A 24,284-nucleotide genomic window follows, 5' to 3' on the forward strand; every position below is an offset into this window, starting at 1 on the left:
ACTAAATTACCTCCAGAAAGTTGACTATTTACTAGTGAATATGGAGCCAGGAGTTTGGCTTCCAACTGCATCTGGCTAGCTTGCTGTGACCGACTGGCTAGTTTTAAATAAGCTACATGCCTCTTCCCTTTTTGCTCAGCTATTGCAACTACTACAGACCTGGTAGTTATGTTTCAAACACTAAAACTCATATAATTTAAAGTACACTTTTCATCTCGCAGTCACCTAAACTCTTTCACTACTTTGCAAGTAAAAGTTACTTTAGGCACAGATAGTATTTTCAAAGTGCTGTAAAGGTTACTTTGTCTAAAATAAAACCTCGACTTCTGACTACTTTGCAGAGTGTTTTGAAAATGTTATTAAGCATCTCTAGTACCCAATTGCACCAAAATGTACAATATCCAGTGAAACTATTTTGGAAGGACATGGAGTATCAAAGTTAGTCAGGTTAAACATCTCAATAAATCTATTTCAGGAAATTAAATCGGTAGTAATTACCTTTTACAATCCTTTCTTATAATAATGAATCTAGCAGCCTTACTAAAGATAGGGTTTTTAATGACGTATTAATGTCTCTTGCATTACCCACCTATGTTCTCTTTCCCTTTTTATATCTTTTGTTTCATACTTACATAAAAGATATTAAATATATATACTAGAATATATATTGTCTTGATAAAGAAAATCCAGCAAGATTGCAAGTGTATTACGAAAAGAGCTTTGTTAATACTGAAAAATGTACTGAATTATTGGTTCTTAAATTCCACAGAAGAGAGACCAAATTTTAAAAGTAATTCCATGAAGCGCTGGTTGTTTCAGCACTACATCCAACAACCTAAATAAACTGACCAGTAAACTCTGTTACTTTGATCTAATACTCTATACATCTCTTTTGTAAGACAACTCTGAGGAAAATGATTCGTAACATATGTGTATTTCTATTAAGGCTAGGATCTGCTATCTGCCAACTTCCTTACTTTGCAAAACCATACAGATATTACAGAAGACATTTAGAGGAACTCTCATTCACCAGAACTGTAGATGAAAACTCCAAGTGTGTGATGCAGTTACTATAGTCAAGAAACTACAAGTATCTCAAGAGATGAAGTATCTATTTAACAGCAGATGTTTGAAAGACAAGAGAAAGCAAGCAGAGACTATTGCAGCTTTATGTTCTTGCTTACTCAAAATAAATCATGATTAAATTCTGCTGAAGTAAGTGGCATTTTGTTATGAAATGAGCATGAGGGGCTTTAAAGCTCTGATAGACTGAGAAAGGTGTCATATCCAGCTTCACTACCCTACGATGCTGTTGGCTAGATATGAAGAAACCAGGTTTTAATCTAGTTTGTGAAGAAAACTATTTTATCTTTTTTAAATTTTCTTTTCTTCTCAGCTGCATGTACTTTTTTTTTTTTATTAGTCATGACTAGTAAAAAGTATCTGCAGATCCACTTAGTAGCTGCAATTAGGAAGGCAAAGGTTCCTTCACATTTTGTCAGTACCTCAATCTTTGCAGATCCATGTTCCAGCAAAGTAAAGATACAAGAGGGGAAACATTAGGGGACAACTTCTTCTGATGGTCTTACCAGAGTAATACCGTAACAGTTATAAACACAAAAGAAAACAAGAGAGAAGCGATGGGACTTTAGCGCAAAGATAATTGCTCCTTTGTGAGAACCCAGAGTCAAACACATGACGGCAGGAAATACAGCGTGAGTGGCTTTTTCACAACCACAAGGATCCACAAGAGGATGTGTTACATAGGATATATTTCTCACCACAACAAAAAGTATTAGTAAAGCTTTGAGAATACCAAAAGTGCTTAGAAACATCCCAAGCATAAGATTTCCTACAGAGCTAAAATAAGATCAGAGCACATGATCAAGTGCTTCTCGCTTAAAGGATGTTTTAGTGTACTCATGAAGGAATGTCTTTTGGTTAACAACGGAATCATAGAATGGTTTGGGTTGGAAAGGACCTTAAAGATCATTCAATTCCAACCCCCCTGCCATGGGCAGAGACCTTCCACTAGATCAGATTGTTCAAAGCCCCATCCAACCTGGCTTTGAGCACTTTCAGAGACAGGGCATCCACAACTTCTCTGGGCCTCCTGTTCCAGTGCCTCATCATAAGAATCTCAGAATACACTGTCTTGAAGTCCTAATTGCTACTCCTTGATTTTTTTATTAAAAATACACATTTTTTTTTCCCCCAGTTTGTCAATGCAGGCACTGTAGATCAATTTGTTAAATGAGCAAGGCAGATTGCAACCTTTACCAACAAAACCAAAATTTTGATTAATATTTAGAAAATGGACAAAATTTGAAAAGAATTAATTCCAAAGGCTAAAATACACAAGATGCTCCACAACTTCAACTTTAAATTGAAAGCACATGGAATTTTCCAGCCTAGCTCACACATAATAAGGGAGCAACAGAGATAGTGTTTGGTATTAAGTAAAGCAACAGGATAGGCATCCAGTGTTATATCTTTATTTTCAGGTCTATCAAAAAGAAGGTAAAAATCCTGTAACGAATTCAGCTCAGAAACAGATCATTCTTCACTAAAAAATATACACCAAGATGGACAGATGTCATTTAAACCACCTTAAGCAAACTAGCAAAGATTGAATATCCATTTAGCTTCATTGCAGTCTTCATGGTAAGGTTTCAATTATATTTAAACACACACAGTAAGGCTTCAGAATTCAGAAACGAAGACTACAAAGACAATCTGGAAATGTCCATGAAACCTGTACTATAAAATAGAATCTATTGTAGACAACTGTCTTGCTTAAACCTAGTTACATAAAATACTAATAAAAATACTGGTGCTGTCTGCCTAAAAAAATCCACTATTTCTACTAGTATTGGCACACTAGTCAACTGCAAGACTGCAAATTCTGACACTGGGAGAGAACATACTGATATTTGTACCAGTAATGTAAATAATTCTTTTCACTGTAAGGTCACTTATACATTTTTATGCATTTCACTCATCTGCACACAAAACAATTATGATTTGTAACAACAATGATGATTAGGCAATGGGCAATGCTCAAAGACTAAGAAGGGCAGTCAAGGGAAACTGAAGCCTGGCTTGAAGGATCAAGGATGTCCTCTTGCACAGCTGTCAGAGTTGTGACTGAAGAGGTTCTGATCTCTTGGACTATTAAAACAGCAAAATTTCTGACTGCAGATTGCTTCAAGTTTGAAGTGCAGGAATTTTAACCATGTTGTAAGGCTGGATGGGAAGATGTAAAGCTGAAAGAGAAAGAAAAAATTGTCTTAAAATATTAAATTACACCACATTCAATAACAAATCGCTTTCATCAAATGGGCTATAGTATAAAACCAAAATTTTCTTTAAGAAAAATCTAAAAAGAGCTGTCAGATGACATGACAGTACTATGCTTCACTGAGACCTTTGCATAGGGTAAGTCACTGTTTCATTCCTTCTAAAGAATCCTCTCTCTTAGTTCACACATTGGCATGAAAAGTTGCGCCTTAAAATCAGAAAGTAACAGATGATACACAAAAAGAGAAACATTTATGTAAACCTCACACACTCTCTTAGGACTGGGAAATGCTTTGGTGTGTTATTTGTAGCAAATTAACCTGTTAGATGGAAACACTCAGGCTTGGATGATTTATTCACAATATATAGGTCATATTTTTAAATAGTTTATACACATTTGATTTATGTAATAAAAGCAACTTTCCAGAGAAATCCATTACTGTGAAATAAGATTTTACAACTAAAATGGGCAGAAACCATCTTCCTCACAGAAAAGATGTTTGCTGTAAAGCTATACACGAGTAAAATGAAAGAAAAAAAATGAGAGCTGCATAATAGTGTGGGCCAATAATCAGCATTTCAAGATTAACTAATAACATATGGTGTATTGCCACAGAAAATAATTTACTTCAGAAATAAATGCCTCTCTCTAGTCCTTTGCATTTGTAGTACACAGCATAGGGAAGACACTGCAACAGGACTCAAATGTTAACCAAAAAAAAAAAGCAAAACTTAATTCAGAAGTGACACTCTAACTCTAAAACTCTCCTATAAGGAGAAAAACCACTGTCCACACACCTTTTATGGATTTAAGTGTTTAAAGCACGTCCCACATCTGCATTTCACCTCCCCCATCAATCCTCTATAAAATCTGTTGTAATTTTTTACTAACATTACAGCTGTATCTCAGCTGCATTGATGCTACAGTCCAGTCAGCATTAAAGCAGAGACAGTGCATGGAGACTTTGTTTCCTTCAGTTAATAAAGATGTTACTAGTAGAGGTGATGTTCAGGGCAGCTTTAGCAGAGTCTATGTTCCACATCAGTGAAGTAGCATGGGCTGGATTCAAAGCTCAAGTGAAACAAATGTCAAAAAGAAGTGCACTACCTTAACACAGCCCATACACATGAGCAGTTTCTCTTGTTCACTTTTTTTGTGCAAGACTAGCACAGGTGACATGATTTTCTGATTTTGATCTTCCAGAAAAAAGAACAACCCATCTTCAAAAAAAGGTTATCATATGATTATTTTTGTTTGTTTTACACAGAATTTGAAGCACTGGAAACAGACACTAAATTTATTTCCTAAGTATTAAATTTCAACAACCATCTTTTATGTAACAGCATTTTCTTTTTCCTTAAAAGCATAACTGTTTTTCATATTATATGAACCTCTCCAAAACGGAAGCAAGCAGGGAGACGATCAACCCTGTGCTCTTTGAACTAAAGGTGAAGACATGAAACATGCCCAACAGCAAAACAGGAAAAATAAAATCACTTAACTTCCCAAAACCCTGAAAGAATGAGTACCATAGATCTCCTAACATTAATCACAGAAAATCCCAAATTCTTATCAATGGAACCATTATTACCAGTGAATTCTACCCACGTGTTGCATCTTGCAGAACTAGGATCGTATGTTCTATAAAACACATCTATATATGTATATATAGATGTGTTTTATATACACACAACCCTCATGTTATTTACTTGCCTGATTCCCAAATTGTACTGATATTAGTAGTAAACCTTGCAATACTGCAGCATAGTAATATAATCCATATAAAAAAATAATACAATGGTACAGCTGTAAATATAAAATAACTGGAGCCTTTCCATTCTTTCATTATACACAACAATGCTATTCTGTTTATACTGTCATCCAGTTTCTCTACAGCTGTGGGTGGACATGGATGATAGCTTTTAATGTTGCAAGGCTGTTCACAGTGGAAGAAAACAGTAAGAGGCAGAAAACTTAAAAGCATCATCCATGACTGCAAATTGATGACATCTTGCATAATTTGCTGTTTAACATACTTATACTGTTCAATGAACCTGTACTAGAACTAAAGCATCATAATTATTCTAATTACCACCTCTTGTAGAAAGTGTTGTCACAACAGCGATTCACTTCCTGTATACGCTTCCACCCTTAAAAATACGCACAGCTAAGTTAAGGGTGGTTATAAGTTATAAGCTGTAAGTGGTTATAGGTTATAGGCCTTAATCTCATACTCTTTCATACTGGCTATACAAATTATATGACCGCCTGGTTCCTAAACAGTTAGCTGAAGCAACAACACTATTTTCAAAAAAACAGATGTCCTAATAGCCTTTGCTCCAGGAAAAAAAGTTGTCAGATTGTTTTTTAAACTTCATCCAAAGTTATTTTCTGTATTAAAGTTATGGGGAATCTTTTTAGTGACTACGTGTATGTGAGCAATCAGGAATACTGTATCTTTGCTAAATCAACTCCCGCATTTTCTAATTAATTGCCTTTTTAACATTACTAACTCCTCCTCTATATTAAAGAGGAGCTGAAAAATAGGGAAAAAGATGACTCTAAGTAAAGCTCTGGTCCTGCATCACTTAATTTTACTGTGAGCTCAGAAAAAGCCAGTTTGTGTCTGACCACAAACCGCACAATAAATGAAATGGCATGAAATTAATTATCTTTTTCCTTAACTGACTTTAAATATCTTCATTCTGCCTTCAGGAAAAGTAACTACTGTTCGTGAAAAAGTTTAGTATTTTCAACATCACTTGAACTCATTACGAAACTGAGGTTGTAACTTCAATCTGTAGCATGTGATGCATATCCATACACAATTCACCTACAGAGATGAATGAAAATTTATGAGTATCATTTATGTTATAAGCTGATGAGAAAGCATGTGACAGCAATAGGGAGAACATGACTACAAAGTCAAACCAGTTGAAAGCAATACTATAATGAGTCATGAGAACAATTCAAACTTCGCACTGAAAAAACTGTTTCAGATGGGCTGAAAAATTACAATGTAACTCACTGCTTAGTAGTATCTGACTTGCCCAGAAACAGAGTCTAGTTTTCATATGAAAGAACCATTACTTTTTAGATATGTTGTAAAGGTAAATCTTTGAATGGGAATCAACACAATACTTCAAGCAAATTAACTGAAACAATTGGTCCTAAAACCAAACACTGAGCACCCACTTCTCGTGTAATGAGGATATACAATATAAAACACATAGAACCAGCAGAAATAAAACAGTAATGTCTCTTTATAAAGCAAGTCACACTCTAGCTTGTTAATTTTTTTGATCATGCAAGTCACGTCTTCAAAAAAAGGATTCCTCCTTTCCCAGCCAAATCTATTGTATTTGCAGTGCAAGGTTTAACCAAAGCTTGATTTTAAATTATACATGCAAATTATTGCATGTATTCCTAAATATATAAGCTGACTCCATTTGTCAGGCATGGATTCTAAAATAAACCAAAATGAAAGTACCATCCTCCTTCTACTGGTGTTGCAGCAGGCACAGTAAGATTACTCTAGGGTATTTAAAGGCCTGCGTAAGCATCCCCCCTTCAGGGATTCTGCACACAAACAAGGTCGATGAAACAATCTCCAGACATAACCTTCCACCTGAATTAATTTTCCAAGGTTAGTATGACATTAACAAGTTAGTGTCTTTGCATTTATTGTAGGAATAGAAAAAGGTTCACATGACTCCTATTTGCAGCCTGAATTCTAACTGTGTTTCATTAACATTACAGACTGCAAAGCTCTTATGCATGTTACTTCCTAACTCAGGGCTGCAGCTTCAGTTCAACTTCTTTTCCTGCAAGTACCATACAAATATTGTTTCAGATCTGCCGTTGACACTGCATGGAACTTACTGTCATTTGACAATATTTGTGTCCCACACTCCCCTTTCCTCGTATACAATGAACAGTAAAAAATAAGAAAACAGGCCAGCCAGCTAGGCTATTACAAAAGGGAAACAAAAATTCCTTGAAAAGCAATCCATAAAGTGAATTAAAAAACCCCATCTTATCACAATATTGAATGCTGATAGCTTTGATGTGTTTCCAAATGATAAAAGTGAAATTTATGATGTTTAGCTTTTTGTCTTTTTGCATTGTACTGAAAATTTTTTCTAGTTCTTGCACCAATAATTAAACAAGTACAAAAACGCCAAGGTTTTGCTTCCTTTTATATCTTAGTGTTATCAAGTGAATCTGAAAGGTTTTAGAGTTATTACAACATACAAGTACAAAATATATGTGCTTGTATTTGATAGGAATACAAGTATTTGATAGGAATGGTTGGACTCGATGATCCAATGGGTCTTTTCCAACCTGGTGATTCTATGATTCTACGATAAAAATAATTCTAACAAATTAAAACTTCATTTTTTTTGAACAGAGATAATAAGTGTGCTGGACTGACAGTCTTAAGTCTTCCATTATTAAGAACATGGCTCACTAATGCAAGCTTCCTCGTTCCACCAGTGTGTCTTAGTCACATTTGATACACAAAAATACTATATTTTCTACCTTTAGCAAATCTGATCTTTTCCCACTGAATCTGCTGGTTGTGTCAACAGTTTTGTAAAACAGACATAAATAAATAAATAAATAAACCTTCACCAGACTAACATTACAAAGTTGAGGATACCCATAATCACCATCTGTGAAAAACTCAGACTCTCAATTTGACCTCAGCTGGCATTGGCACATTGTACTACTCTTCGAGCAGCAGCAAGAGCTGGCGACACAAAACTGGTTTGTTGTGTTTAATCAAGCATCAATGCCTATAGTATGTATATCTTCTGCAGCATTACTCTGACTTTACGAAGTAAAATAAGCAGATTTAGCTCTGCAGTACTGCTGGACCTTCCACTCAGTATTGGTTAGAGCTGTCATGTATTAAAATGAAGACTTTCATTACTCTATCAAAACCTTCAGCACAAGGAAATACGTTTAAAATGTTAAAAAAAAATACAAAGGGAACAGGAAGAGTTCAACTCAATGCTGAATTCCAAATGGATATCAAGTAGTTCAAACCCCAAATATGCACGTTTTGCTTTAAAAAAAAAAATCAACAGAAGCATTTTCATATCATGAAGTAGCCTTTCAGAATTTAAAAATTTCACTGAAATACAGGCTACCTGTGTACGTCTACCACTGTGGTAACACATAAGATGATAAAAACTATAGAAATGCAAAGTGCATAAAATTGAACACTATTATAGGAGGCACAAACCATAAAGAGACAGTCCTAAAAATAAATGGATTTTCTTAAAAAAAAACCAAAACAAAACAACAAAATCACAAGGAGCTAATTTTGAGTGCCCCTTCAACGAGGCAACTCTCACCAAGCAGGCAAAGCAAACCTAGTGTTCCTTCTTGATGCAGTTACTACAGCTGCACAGTAAATGCATTTTATGTATTTGTTTTCCAAATATGATATAAAAAGTCAATAAAAGTCACAAAGGCTCTCCTTAGATACAAATGAATATTATAAAAATCTCAGCCACCAAAGGTAATTGTTTCATATTTTACTCTGATACAGAGTTCTAAAGTGCAATTCACTGAAAATTACTATCAACAGTTTCTCTCACATAAGCAAGGGACTAATCAGAAATGTCTTAAATTTGAAAATAATAATACTAATAATAGCAATAATAATAACAACAAAAATGGTAACAGGCAAAATAGCAACTATAAAAAAAACCCTTCAATACTAAATCCAGAAAAATAATAAATAGTAATAAAATTCTTATTCTTGGATTGATAGTTCATTAGTAGAACCCAATGGCCTTTTTCAGTTCACTTACAGTGTAGAAGAATAACTTTTGTCACAGAGAGACATTATCAACTTCAGGTGCAACCTCATTATTCAGTTTAGTTAAAGGTAATTTCAGATATGCTCATATGCAAGTTTTAGAGGTTTGAGACTCATGATCTCAGCCCTTCACCCAATTACTTCATTACTACTGTTACATGAAAAGTTCACCGCAATGATGATACAAATTGAAAAAATCTCCAGTTATCAGAATCACACTTCTACCAGATAAAAGTTACACGCAAACAACTATTTGATTTTTTTTGATTGATAGTGGTCCTTCAACTTAAGAGGTCTCTGGAAAGAAGGAAATTACAATCCGGAACACAGACATCTTAGACTTTTTTTCTATGAAAACAGTCAAGTTTGGAGAACATATTCTGACAGCATAGCAGAACTACATATTCTTCAAAAATCTATTCATGTAAACAGACATTTACAGTAAAAATTTTTGAGCAAACTTGTTTCTAATGCTCTTATTTAAAATTTTTAAAAGACAAAAGAAAAAAAAAGCATATAAGTGCAAAGGGAACTACTTGACAGTGTAACAGACAGGCTTCCATTATAAGACCATGCCCTTTTTTTGACACCAGCAGTATGAAACATCTAGTAACAGAGAAAAAGAAATATTTTTCGAGATCAGTAATAAATTCCTCAGACACAAAGCCACACACACCTGTTGCCATGTGGCTTTTTGCAAAAACCGCACTGCTTGCTGGGCACCCAAACACATTTGTTTTCACTAGCAGAGGTATGTTCCAAGCCTTCCCGTTTAACAGTTGAAATGTTATCTGGAATGAACAACGGAGGTTCATCAAGTGAAAGACTTCTGCTACTTCTTCTCTGGCGAGGTTGGAGATTCTTATCAATTCTTTTTGATTTGTTTTTTTCTTTATCATCCTCCTTTAGGTATTCTACAACTGGGGGATCTTTTGTTTCCACCTCTTCCTTCGTGGAGCTATTTGCTCTCAGCACAGTGGCAAGCTGGTGTTTCTGACCCTGGGTTTGCTTTTGACCAAGATTTGAAACATGCCCTGATGAGTGGGTATCTTTAGAACAGCTTTGATAAATCTGAGATTTCTCAGCTGCTCTTTGAATTGATGACTTCTGTACCTGCCCAGAAGCCTGGACTTGGGGTATTTTCTTCAGCATTGTATTAGTCTGCTTCTTTACTGTCACCCCTGAACCACAGCTCTTCATTTTCAAACTCGGACCTGATTCTTTCTTCCTAATTTTAACTGGGTTATTTGTATGCTTAAGACTTTCTTGGTCATCTGCATTCCGCTTCAGACTTGCTGAAGATGGACTGTGAAGACCAGAAACAGTAAGACCAGCTCGTGTTCTTGAACGTGTTATTTCTTGTTGCACTGTACCTGATTTCTGTCGAGTATCTACAGTTAGATTCTGTTTATTCTGTATCATAGATTTACTGTGACGGGGCTTAACATTCTTTTCACATTTTGACAAAATGCTGATTTGTTTATCATTATCCTGAAATTTTGATGCCTTAAGGCCTTCTACTTTAGTACTGCTGATCTGCTGCTGTACATTTTGGCTTGTTTGGTCAAGAACAGTGCTTTCCAAAATGCTGTCTCCTGGGTCAGCAGAAGTAAACTCTTTGCTTTTCAAGTCTTTATTATCAAACTCTGTACTTTCCAACAGTTTCTCAGATGAAGTTAGAGTTTTCTCCTCTCCCTTGCCATCACCTACAGGTTCTGTTACACATTCCTTTACTGATAACAGATTTTCATCTGGAACTTCCACACTGTGGGAATCTAAACCACAATCAACCCCCTCTTCTACAGAGCTGGACAAATTTGAAAAGGTCTCATAAATTTCACTTGGATTCACACAAACATCAGACGGATCACTAGCTTCCCCAGTTACCCCACTTTGATCATGTGCTTCCGTTTTCTTCTCCAATTCTTCTGTTTTGTTTTCAGTCTTTTCTGAAGAACTTTCAGAGTCCACTGGATCAATCACATCATTTGTTTCATTTTTAACTGCAGTATGTTCAGTATCTAGAGATACTGAACAAACTGACTCAGTATTCCCAGATTCAATCTTTGTTGCAACTTCTGTTACTTCCTTTGTTTCTTCAGGAAAAGGAGAACCGGCTCCTGCTAAACCAGCACAACTTAACTCTTGAGATGTTTCTTCAACTTCTGTCTGCTCAAGAGTTTCAGACTTTATTTCATTCACCTCTTCGGGACCAGGAAGACATTTTGTACTGCTTTGGGATGCTGTCACTGCTGCTGCTGTTCCATCTGTCTGTCCTGATCGTCTTGTGCTACGCCTAACTTCTTTAGGTTGTTCTGTTTTCAAGGGTGAAACAACATCTGTCTCTTTAGCTGGACTTCTCTCTTGTTTCTGTACAGTTTTTTGAGCAGATCCACTTTTCACAGATGATTTCTTGGCACTAACAAGAGGTGCAGCATTCAACCGCTTGGCTAGCGTGCTCTGTCGCAAACTCCGGACTGGTTCTAGGAAACGAAAAAGAAAAGCGTCTTAGCTATACAGCATCCTCCCCTTCTTTGAAAACAAGACTTGCGTAGAATAGAACCAATTTAGCCTGATTTAACTCTCCAAACAAGAAGATGACTTAAAACTTAGTTGTTTACTCAAGTTTTTTTAAAAAATAAAAATACACCAAATATCCAAAACCCCCACCAACTCCTTACCAAAAAGCTGCTATCTACTTTAAAAAGTTAACAATTACTTATTTTGATTTTACACCACCACAATTTGGATGTAAAAATCTCATTATTCCAATAGCTACCAAAGTTTTGAGCAGTATATATCAAAACAGAAGAGATGATAAAAAGCAAATTAAAACCTGCTCTATTTTTCTATCACTCAACTTATCCCACCTCAAGTAAAAACTGCCCAAGTAAATTGTATTGTGATTAAAAGTACAACTGTGAAGTTTACAAACCTTTTAGAGAACACTGTATAAAAATCTGATTCTCATTTGACCACATTTCTTAGATTTTCTAAACAAGAAATTCTTCTGATGCCTTTTTAAAAAGCATATTCACCAGCTTTGTACCACAGGCTCTTATTAAAATTCTGACTTCCCTATTAATAATTTTATCTTTTTATATGAGCCTACTCTATAAGGTGGGATAAAGCAGAGCTGTCAATAACGCCACCTGTTCAACAAGTTAGAAAAAAATTAACCATAATCAACTAGCTACCACACAGAAAATAAAAACTTGATTAAAATACCTATTAAGCATACTGACATGTTTTGATTAAAAACTTTGGACAGCAATTCCTGGAACTCAGCTTAAAACAAAAAGAAAATATACAAATAAAAATAATTAAAGCTTAAATTGGAAACAAAGACCCTTGCTAACCTAATATTCCAGTTATGTTTGCAGATACCACACACATTTGTTGCTGAAGAACACAGTGCTAATCTAATGCAAGAATCTCAAAAATTAGTTTAAGAATCACAGGCCACAAGGAAGACATCAAACATTTATCAAAGAGGAACTCAATTTGAACAATACCCTATGGATATCAACTTCTAGCTGCAGTTTATAAAAAGGAAGTGTCTGTACTTGAATTCACATAACCAAATAGCAAAGCTTTACTTCAAGTTTATAAATGTTGGAGGTGTGGGAGTATAAAAATTCCACTGACTTCAAATGTGCAAAACCACTTAATTTATTGAATGACCACCTTGTGCCATTAAACGTGGTGATTTTCTTGGCGATGTCACTGATGTTTCTTCACAACGGCTCCTCAAATTCCTGTTAGGTGAAACAAGCTCATCTTCATCAATGGTGTCGTTACCACTCTCTTTAACTCCTTCTTCATCCATAATATCATCAAGACCAATAACTGGAAAAAGCAAACAAACAAGAAAGAGCCTAAAACTTAAAATGATCAAAAATATTGCAGCTGTAATGCTTAGAAAGACAGGGGAAGAGACAGGGAAAAATAAATTGGCCATCTCAAAACAAACAGAAGGGGAAAAAATGAAGAAAGGCAAGACAGAAAATTCCCATGTGAGGCAGTCTCAGTGTAGAAGCAGCTATCACCCAAAGCTTAAAATTTCTGTATATAGTCCTTATAGCTTTTTGGTGGACTCACATTTTTATTTTTTGCCACAGGAAGGTCCCCAGTCTTAGAGGATCAGCTGTCCCTCACTGTCCCTTCCCACCTAAGAAAAAGTGAAGAAAGGTAAACAGCAGAAAGAGCTGATCCAGAAGTGCAGAGTTTAAAAATCACAGTTTTCTCACAGGATACAATTTTAAAACTAAGCCCCATCCCCATCACATAACTACATCTGCAATCCCTTTTTGGAAGGGCACTGAGTGCAGCATGCTCTAGTCTCCCAGGGGAGTAAGAGAACATTGTCTGTCAAATTCCTAATCCTCCACTAACCTGAGAAGGATCCCAGAGGTTGCTCCTGAAAATAGGTTTCCTAAGAGGCAGTCAGGCCACTGTACCAGCCATTCTCCTCACTTTCTCTAAGTCTGGTTCTGCAATGGTAGCCTCTCCTATCCCAAGGATCCTATATGTGATTAATGAATCCTGGTCCCTGTGGGATGCGAAATCTGTGAGATCAAGCCAAACACTCAAGTGATTTTACAAAACATGTAGGATGGTCTGACAAATACAACAGAGTCCAAAGAACCAAGCATGCCCTTTTTCACTATTCAGGAACTTACCTAGAAAGATTTTTAAGATAAACTAACTCACATGACAGCAATAAGATATCTAAAGATTTCTAACAATTGCTTACTTAAAACTTATTTATATTAATGAATTTATCTTAGAAATCAAAATAAGCTAGAAGTTATTAGAAATTAAAAATTATTAGATTTTTAGACTGTCTTAGAAAACCTGAGAATTCCTGCTCCCTTTCCAATCTAATGCTACTGCAACTTAAATAAAATAATGCTCATTTTACTAATTTTGACCATCTTTTTTAGCTACAGCATTGTATACATCAGTTTCCAGGAAAAGTGTGTTTCCAGAAATTACTGTCAGCTTTCCCTTTCCCATGCGCAGAACCACCTTTGATGCCTGTGCATGTACATATATACACAAGCTGCAGAGGACTGATAACGCTGGTCTTGCTCCACGCACCCATATGTTCCTTAATCATTTACTTGCTTTAAGCTATATATTGGGAAAAAGGACACGCTGGCAAAAACATGACATTAGCTGTCCTGTTGGACTTTACTTTTCCCTAAATATCTAACAGTGGCTGTTGTTCAAGATGCAAAACCTGAACTAGATGGACCCCTCACCCTAACTCCAGCTGCCTGTCTCACGTTCTCAAAGCCTACGACTTCCCAACAGCTCTGCACTTTGGTATTAGTGTTCTCATTAAAGGGTATTCCTACAACAAGTGGAACTAGTATTTAGGAACAGACTGTGACAAAGACAACTCCTTTCAGATCCTCTTCTATTTCTTCGGTGTAGAATTAAACTACTAAACTACTGAAGACAACATGACGAATATAAAAATACTTGGGCAACTTCTGAGACAGCTCTCAGTGCTGCCATTAAAGCCTCAGGTTTACAATGTTCTTGATCAAGTTACTGAATTTACATGCCCTCCTTTGTTAATAACAAAGCCTGCCACTGACAGACAGTTTGAAATATTATAATTAAAGTATTTTCATACTTACAAGACTCTGTGCTGTAGCTTTAATTTTACAGAGGAATCTGAAGCACAGAATCTTGCTAATTTCAAACAACCTGAACTATAACTGGGCTAGTACAGCCCCATGAGGCCCATGGGCATTCAACACAGACCCTGCTGGGAAGAGAAAAAGTGACAGAGAACAATAATAGATACAGAGGAGAGTAGGAAATTAAATTATGACAAGGAAGTGAAGGTAGAGAAACAGCATTGGGAAAAGTAAAAGAAGAAAAGCAAAACTAGATGGAACTAAAGAGAGACACAGATGTTCTTAGAAATAACTATCTGAAGATTATCTCAGTAATAAATACAGAAGGTAAGACAAAAGGATAAGAGATAGAAGAAAAAATAAAGAAAAAAACTTTTCCGAACAGAAAAGTTGCATACCAGTGTACAGATTGTGAAAGCACTAAAATAATGAGCATACTTCTCAAAAAATAAAAATTGGACACTGTAAAACACTACTAAAGCCAAACAGTGATGAATAATCCAGTTTACCCAGACTGTAATTCAATACGCAATCACCTGTCAGGAGTGTACAGCTACACAAGCAGCAAATAAGGAAAATATGAATCACATTCAGTATAATCATACTGGAATAAGTACCAGTGGCCTTCACCTTAATATTTTTAGTCTCTCCATTACTTGTAAAGCACTTAAATTTCTGAAGTACTGTGCTGTGCTACCAAGTCATGTTAAACAATAATAGAATAACATACATCCAAAATAGTTTACTTATAAATTCGAAGTAAAATTTTCCATGCATTAGAATAAAAGCATGACTGTTTTCTAATACTTCAGCAACATAAGATTGAGGAAAACAAGCTTTACTTACTGGGGGAGTAGGAGGAACAGAGAAGAAAATACCCCTAAAAGCATCAAAATCTTTGAAATTTATAGCTTATTTTTATTAACAGAAGTCTTTTCCTGTGATTATATTCAGCCAAAATTAGTCAGAAATATACAAGTTTTTGACACATTGGTCAAGGTAAGTCTCAAGTGTAGAAATAAATTTATTTTCTGTAGATGTCAGCCCTGGAAGAGAATTCAAATGTTGCTGCTTTGTGTTCTTGTAAATGCTATCTCCACCTGAATTATGCTAACAGTAGCACTGATTAAGTCCCTGCTGGATTCCATATTTTAATTCTACAAGCACCAAATTACATGGAAATGGTTGAATGTTTTAAATTTTCTACTATGTTATATGCAATACAAAAACTAATATTGTGCTTCAGTGGAAAGAACGGTAACAGTCTAAAGTAGTAACTAACACATGTCTAAGTGAACTTTAATAAGAGCTAATAAACTCTAGTAAAGCAAGGAAGCACATAGTGAAGCTGAAAAAATATCACCAAGTCTCAACATGGTAAATGAAGATGGCATATTTTACATGAAAACCTTTCTCCTATTGACATATGTTCAAAAAATAGAATTAAAAATGTTCTTTGTTAGAAAAACAAATATGTAACTTTTTGATATAACTGACGATACAGCTTACATAAGAAAACATCAAAATCCAATTCCTTTACAGAATTTTTTTCTGTAAGCCTGTAATCTGTTTAACTGAGAATTTGCCTGAGTATCTTGTACTGACTGCCCAGTGCAAGAAAAGAAACACAGTAAGTACCATGTGAAATACTAACTAAACATTTAATTTCTTTTTCCATTACTCTCTAAACTGCAAAGAGGAGTTTTCCCTGTCTTTAGAATTAAAATCTATGAAAATCAATTAGGATTAATAAACATAACACAGCATGTATTGTGACAGAGAACTGAATCCCTACTTAAAAGAAAGATGGAGTTACATCACAGGGCTACTGATTCATGGCTCTTTAGCCACAACATCCAGTTACTTTTTGAAAAAGATTAAAGCACAAATTCCAACAACAAATTAAAAAATGCAGCATCAAACCAAGCACTTCAAATCAAATCAAGCTATTTTATTAGATGAGCTCTGCGATTGATAAATACATCAACTGCCTTACAAATCCAACCTCTCTCCATCCATAAAACTCCATAAAAATGATCCAAAGGAATAAATAACTAAAGTCTTCAAAAGGACCTAAAACTGGGAGAACTGGTAATTTGTTACCTACAAATGGAAAAGCACACAAAATACACATTCTATAAGTTCTCTATTTAATATCAATAAAGTAAATATTTTACACAGGAAATTACTACCTTGGTCACAAGACACTGTGCAAGTATTCACATGGACAGCTTGGAGGAAGGAAGGCATAAAGAGGTAAGAAAACAGAGAGAAACAATTCTAGACCAAATTCTGGGTCACAATCTGAAGGTTACATTCAAAATTACTTGATATGCAGCAGCACAGATCTACACGTTTGACTTTAGTGAAAACAGCCAGAAATGGCTAGCACAGCCAGATAGGACATTAGATAAAGAACACAGGTATTCCTGGTCAATACGATTTCTTTGGCTCGAAAGATTCAGTAGGTGATCACAGCTTTAACAGAAGTAATGCTGCTTTCAATAGTACTCATGAAAACACAGGCTAAAACTACCTAGAACAGACCGCACTCGGGGCAAACACCTTCCCAGCAGTAATCCAGAGGAACAGGGAAAAATGGCCAATTAAAAAGACATCCACAACACTCTTTGTACACTCCTGCAGGGTCAGTGTTCCTCACCTTTTATGAGAAATACTCAATTTGATAAACATACCCACAGACTAAACTGGTTAAAAGTTTGATTTTATCATGAAATCCAGAGATGCCTCTAGATAGCACACAATTCAAATTTCAGTCCCTCCATTATATGTACGATAAACCAAACTGTCTCAGTAACTTACATTCTGAAAAGCTACGGAATCCATAATACCTGCAAAACACCGATGTAGCATAAATGCTGGTTACTTAGTTCATTGGCTTTTGACCAGTCTCACATATGCTTGCAAGCTTATTAAATTAGTGAATAAGGTTCCAGCACGCCTTTCAACAACAAAAACCAAAACAAAACCAGAAAGCCTATCACTAAGATACCACACAAATTTGAAAAAAGCAGTTACTCTCAAGACTTATGTTATATCCCAACACTAAAGACACCCGAGAGCTGTTCTATATTATTCTGCCTTTCTGTGTTGGTCATTCAGCCACCTGACTACATCAACGAACAGAAGCGCAGAGACACCTAAAACACTGTGACAATTACAGAGAAGGCTCACTAGACCAAGACCAACAATTTCATCTAAGTGAAGAAACTACGTAGATCCACCACAAACTGGATCAAGGACAAGACATGAACACGAGACTGCTTTACTGGTACTGATACAGTTCTTCACATCAACAAGCAGACAACACACATCCATTCTAATGCTTCTAATGTCATATACCACTAACCGCTGACTGAGATGCTCAGTACAAGACAGACATGGATCTGTTAGAGTGGATCCAGAGGAGGACCAAAAAATTATTAGAGGGATGGAACACCTCTTCCGTGAAGAAAGGCCAAAGGAGTTGGGAATTGTTCAGCCTAGAGAAGAGAAGGCTCTTGGAAGACCTTACTGTGTCCTTTCAGTAGTTTCAATACTTCGATTTAAAAAAAAATATGGGGACAGACTTTTAGCAGGGCCTGTAGCAATAGGAGAACAGGTAATGGTTTTAAACTAAAGCAGAGTAGATGCTGTCTAGATATAAGGAAGATATTTTTCACAATGAGGGTGGTGAAACATTATCACCAGAGAGGTGATAGATGCCCCACCCCTCAAAACTTTCAAAGTCAGGTTGAACAGGGCTCTGAGTAACCTCATCGAGTTGAGGATGTCCCTGCTTATTGCAGAGTGTTAGACTAGACAACATTCAAAAAGTCCCATCCAAACCAAATCATTCCATAGCTCTATGACTCTACGCTACCATCCTCCCCTAGAGAAGCATTTGTAATCCAACTTACAAAATTTGCATTTTATAGACAGAGGTCTCTAACAAGTAGTGGTTGAAAAAACCAAACTCCAACACACAAAAATCTATGTTTCTCTGTCTTACCGACAAGCACTTCAACTGTTTAAAGGATATACAACCAACTGGTACCAGTACCCATCACATACAGATACCTGGTAATTCACCAGCAAAATAGCTTAGTTCATGGTGAATGATGTGCAACATAAACCCTAAAGCTGCACAAGACAGATGCAATGTTGATGCATAATGACTTTGGATTAGGCCTGTAAAGAACACCCAAAAACAACTAATGCCAATGCACCAGTAAGAAACAGAGCAAAAAACAAACCCATACTCAAAACCAACTTAAGACCAAGAGAGAAGAAGTTCTTAAGAGAAAGAAACCTGATCTCCAAAGCAAAGCAGACAAAATGTCACAATCCTGAGAAATTCGGTATGTGGGTAAGCAGGTCTGAAACAAGCTCTTCTGGAAGTTTCTGCTATCACATGTACTCACGTTCACATAACAAATTTCATTTTTAGGACATAGAAGTTCTTCATGTTACAGGCATATAAAGATAGTATCTCATTTTGCATATAGCCTTACAATACTCTTCCAACTCCGCTCAAATCAGGCTTTTCAAAGTACTTATATTAGTGAGCCATGCTTCCTGCTCCTCCATTTTATCTATGAGACCTAATACCATTGTAGCTAAATCAGCTCCTTAGTCCAACTATTTACACCTTCCTCTCTTCAGCTTACTCACAGCAATTAAATAAGCTGTAGCATGAAATCTTCCCAAAACCAAGCATGTTCCAGTTATTCACAGAGAAGCAAGCATGACAAACGTGCTTTGCTGGCTCTGTGATATAATTTCCATAAGCATTTTGCTCCTTTTCTTAATCTGTTCACGGTCTAGGCATGGGTTACGCAAAATACTTTTTGAAGGTCTAAAATAAATTCTGATAAATAAATTCATGCCTCTGGAAAAAACCCAAACAATTTTTCTGGAATTAAATAAACAGATGTAAGAAAAGCCAGCATCTACTGTTTCAGTATTTCCTTGGTCGTCCTTCGCTTAACATATATGAAAACAAAAATACCAAAAACCTAGTAAAATCTTACTGAAAATACATTTTTCTAAGTACATTTCTAACCCTACTGAAAGGTTAAGAGAAGAGCCAACAACAAAGCGTTCTGTTACCATAATGCTTAACGCACTACAGAATAAACTGATAATGAGATCCTATACAGAGAGAGAAAAAGAATTTAAAGCACCAGGATCCAGAAAACTATCATTCTGTATGACACACCACTGGTGGTGTAGCTCTAAGCATGGAAGTGAGGCAAGATTTGAGTTTTTCTTTTTTCAGACAAACCGTTGTAGGTGTAGAGATGAACTATCATGCAAAATGCCTAGATAAAACAGCTTTTGTATTGGTAATTCTTACCAAGGGTCCTATCATCTTGCGTGACTGCATTTTTATCAGCAACCCACGTAAGCTGTATTAGATCACCAACAGACAGGGGCAAATCACACAAATCATGAGTTATATGAATATTCAAGGAAGAAAGTCAAGCAAAGAAACATTGCTTCAAACTGATAATCATTCTCAACTAAAAAAAAAAATAAGTGTATAATGTGGTCCTACTATCTCAAAATAAGGGCAGTTCCTATCAAGAACTACAAAGAAGCAACAGCAAGAACACTTTGTGTCTTTTTGGATATCTACTACAGTAATTCCAAATTGCATGTTTTAAATTACTTACTGAAATGTGGCTCTGCTCTTGCTTTCAGATTTAATAAAAAAAATAAAACTCAGCATAAAACAAATGAGGCAGCTTGAAATAGTAGCACCAAAGTAAACGAGTTAGCTCACTTATTTTAACGGACAGCAACCTTAATGAATGGTGATTAATTTAAGTATCAATTAATTACTGCACTGCTGATCACTTTTATGAGCATTATGTACCAAAAAGCCCAAAAAGTCGCCCTGTAACTTCCAAAGCATCCAGTTGTACCTTACGAGATAATTCAAAAATTCTAAATGCAGCATAGATTTCCAGGAGGATATACAGGATGCAGTGTGAAACAAGAATCTGCATCACTGTTTTACTAGAAGGAAATAAAAAAATTAAGATAGGAGGAATTTGGTTTAGTTGTGGACATTCTTCAGTCTTATGCACATTAAGAGTGATACAATTTTGCTTGGTGGGTTATAGACAAAAATTTATAAGGATAGGGACTAGAGCAAGAATAAATAAAAACATTAAGGATGGCCTCAAACAATTTACTACTTCAGCAGAACAAAGATGAAATATTTTGGTTTGGCTTTGTAGTTCGCTTTTTCGTTGCCTCAGTCAGTATAAGCTTTGATTTACAGTTTTAAATATTGTAATACCACTTCATTTAGTGAAGGTGAGAATTTAGTCTGCCAGTAGAAACAAAATAAAATATTACATCAGGAAACAATCAAGATTTCAAATAGTTCAGAAAAGTTACTAGAAAAAAATTAAATGTTGATATGATCAGTTATCTGCGTTAATATACAATACTTCTTAACAAATTTCCAATCAAATAAAAAAAAATATTAAGCATAGAGTGTGGTTTTGTTTCTTACACCTAATTCAGTGGTTTTATTCCAAATATCCATCAATATAAGTAATTCTAGGAAAGGGATCACCCTCTTTTTATTTTCCAAAATTACTCCACAACTCCTAAGATTATTTTTATTTAAAACTTTGCTCTAAATTTGTTCCAAATCAGGTGCTTACAAACAGTAAAAGAGAACTGCATTATCATTCCAGGGTTTTGTTTGAAGCCAACCTAAGCAAAATACCCAGAATCCGGTATCAGCCCAGTACTAGAAGGCCAAGCACTAACAGAATAACCCTAAAGTCGCAGCATTAATTTGCACAACTCTTATGCTTCTACTGCTATTCCAGAACTACTACAGTTTTTGAAAACAACTAGCAACTCCACTGTGCCTAATCAGTGCTTACACTAAACAAATTATGACTCGACCTAGGCATAATTTACATGTACTCAAGACAAATTACTTCTGATCCAGATTAGGAGCCTTTCTCTACTTTTACAGGATGAAGCTAAAAAGAACTGCACGCGGTTTCCACGCTAGGCATGTTAGCAGTGCAATAAAAAGGGCAGGAAGGAGACAGAAATCCCAAACTATTATTTCTACATGACAAAAAAGGGTTGGTACTAAAGTATAATTGTATTTTAAACTGTAATCTTAAAAAATTGTAACATTTACCTGTTGAACAAGGCATCTGGAAATTGGGATCATTGCTATCCAAAACAGGCAAACAGAACTGGGCACTTGCAGATCCTAGCATAGGATCCTTATCGCTGAGCATGTTCTTCAGCGAATCCTCTAAGACATTTTGACTTGTACTAAAATCCTCACAGACTTCATTCTCCAGGTTGGATCCTAGAAATAGGGCATCATCTAAGTGTTCAGTAGGAATTAAATGGTTAAATGTATCAACTATATCCATGAAGACTCCTGTGTGTCTTTCAGCCCTATAGAAAGACAAGAAAAATACCATAAGAAAATAAGCTACAAATTGTAAAACACCTAAGAAACCAGCAAATTTTTTTGGCTGTTGTGTTTTATAAAGAATGCTTAAGGTATTTTAGAATTGTAACCAAAAAAAGGGAAAAAAAAAAAAAAAGAACAGAAGGTCTGTTTATGGCTTGGTATGGCCCACTGCATATCTCAAAATAAATTCTCTAACTGATTATTTCCAAAAGAAATCCAGTGCTAAGTTAATATTAAGTCCACTATCAGCATGAGCGTGCTGCCACTGCTACAGAGTACATATAAAACTGTTAACTGTAGTATCTCCCTTCTAAAATTTACCTAAACCTAAACCAACCCAAGGGTATGTCTTTCTTTACCTTTAAATGTAACAATGTGAAGTCAGCTTTCCCTAACACCAGTGGAGCTGAGAAAACTCAGGAGCCTGTATAGCAAGTGACTATTTTCAAGCAACAAGGTCTTATTTCTACCATTTTTCATCTACTGTTATAGTCAACAAAATTACAGAAGTTTGATAAGAAATTCTGACCTCAATCAAGTATATGAGAACTCTGAACTGGCTTCAAAAGGACCAAGAGCTTTTTAGCAACTTCAGTTTTTGAAGAGGTTGAGGTAAAACTTATGAAACTGTATTCAAAGATGGAACGTACGTTTTACAAGAAGGGATCCCCTATTTTCTAGATCACTTCTTTGCAATATAGCAGAAAGGCAACTATGGCAGCAGAGATTCAACTAATACAAAATTATAACTACACAACAGAACAGAAAGAAAGTCAGCAAAATGTTTCTTGAGAAATTAGCATAAGCATATACTTAAAGAATGGAGGCAGATATAATAAATACGGTCATGGAGGCAAGGAACATGCAGCAGTGCAGTAATACCTGGCTTAATTTGGAATACAGAAAAGTCTAGAAGACCAGTTTCGATACACACAAAGCTGTTGAAGCTTTTGGAAGCAGAGAACAGAAGTACATTCCCTCCTGCTCCTTCCTTCATCCTCCCCATCCCACATACTAAACTGCATTTATTTAACAGGACATTCCTGGTTTTGCCACTGACAGGGAAAATCCTAGACATAGACATGCAAGAGTTCTGCGACAATTTCAACTCTATATATAGTATTTATTTAATTTTACAGATTTACAAAAACTACAGATGAGCATGAAAATGTTTGACTTCCATGTTTTTTGGTTGGTTGGTTGGTTTCTTTTCTGAAAAAACAAACAACAGCCTTTCTTCCATCTCCTACAGGGCAGCTTAGAAGAAAGAAATGGTCAGGTATGGTACTATGTTTCTTCAAAGTATGGTGTCTTTACAGCATCTACATGCTAACCATGACAAAACCATCTAATACACAACATCCTACTGACGAAACAGCCAAGAAGAAGGAAATTGAGGCCAAGTCAGGTGCATTGACTAAGTAGGTAACAGCCTTACAGCAGCAAGCATGCTATAATTTGAAAGCTCCCTCACCAAAAAACAGACTACTTCTATGAAGCAATGTAGTGCATCTACATATACACCATGCTGACACCTATAGCAGTTCATATTTTTTTTTATGTTTGACAAAATAATTTCCAAATTTGGCAACAAATAAAGCGGCAAACTAACAGAGGAAGTGCTGTGGTGCACTGCATAATCTGTTTTTATTATGCTACATAGTTAAAATGATCTGATACTATACAGGATAAAGTACCAGAGCTGCTATGGCTCAAACTAAGAAAATAATTATAAATGCTCCACTCCAGTACTTTAAAACACCTTCCTGTAATTACAGGGGTTTTTTTCATACTGGCATCACACAAGCACAAGACTAACAGACACAGGATAAAATGATGGTGAAACCTAACACTAAAAAGTGCCAATGACACTGCAAAAGAACACCCATAAATTACTGTAAGAAACCCTTGGTACTCAAAATCAAAGAGTAGTAGGGCCTTTGAACACATTTACAATATCTCAAGCATTTCCTGGATAGGAGGGGAACATTTATATAATTATTACTCAAATACTGCTGTTATCAAAGC

At 35.7% G+C, this 24,284-nt stretch overlaps 1 protein-coding gene across 5 annotated transcripts in view; it reads right to left on the reverse strand.

Moving 5' to 3' along the window:
• Positions 1 to 24,284, reverse strand: part of PHF3 (PHD finger protein 3) — a 47,659-nt gene that overhangs the window by 17,132 nt on the left and 6,243 nt on the right. Inside the window, exons 1-5 of one of the 5 annotated variants that reach the window (XM_069851472.1) lie at positions 21,969 to 22,078; positions 13,530 to 13,686; positions 13,236 to 13,305; positions 12,822 to 12,983; positions 9,811 to 11,617 (exon numbers count right to left, since the gene is read on the reverse strand). In XM_069851472.1, coding sequence (XP_069707573.1) covers positions 9,811 to 11,617; positions 12,822 to 12,963 — 1,949 coding nt within the window. In that variant the 5' untranslated portion in view covers positions 12,964 to 12,983; positions 13,236 to 13,305; positions 13,530 to 13,686; positions 21,969 to 22,078. Of the gene's footprint in view, positions 1 to 9,810; positions 11,618 to 12,821; positions 12,984 to 13,235; positions 13,306 to 13,529; positions 13,687 to 21,968; positions 22,238 to 24,284 lie in introns of those variants that run through there. The other 4 variants (XM_069851471.1, XM_069851474.1, XM_069851476.1 and 1 more) reach the window with 4 other exon arrangements.

The sequence above is a fragment of the Phaenicophaeus curvirostris genome, chromosome 2 (genome assembly GCF_032191515.1).
Source record: "Phaenicophaeus curvirostris isolate KB17595 chromosome 2, BPBGC_Pcur_1.0, whole genome shotgun sequence".
In the NCBI taxonomy this organism is placed as follows: domain Eukaryota; kingdom Metazoa; phylum Chordata; class Aves; order Cuculiformes; family Cuculidae; genus Phaenicophaeus; species Phaenicophaeus curvirostris.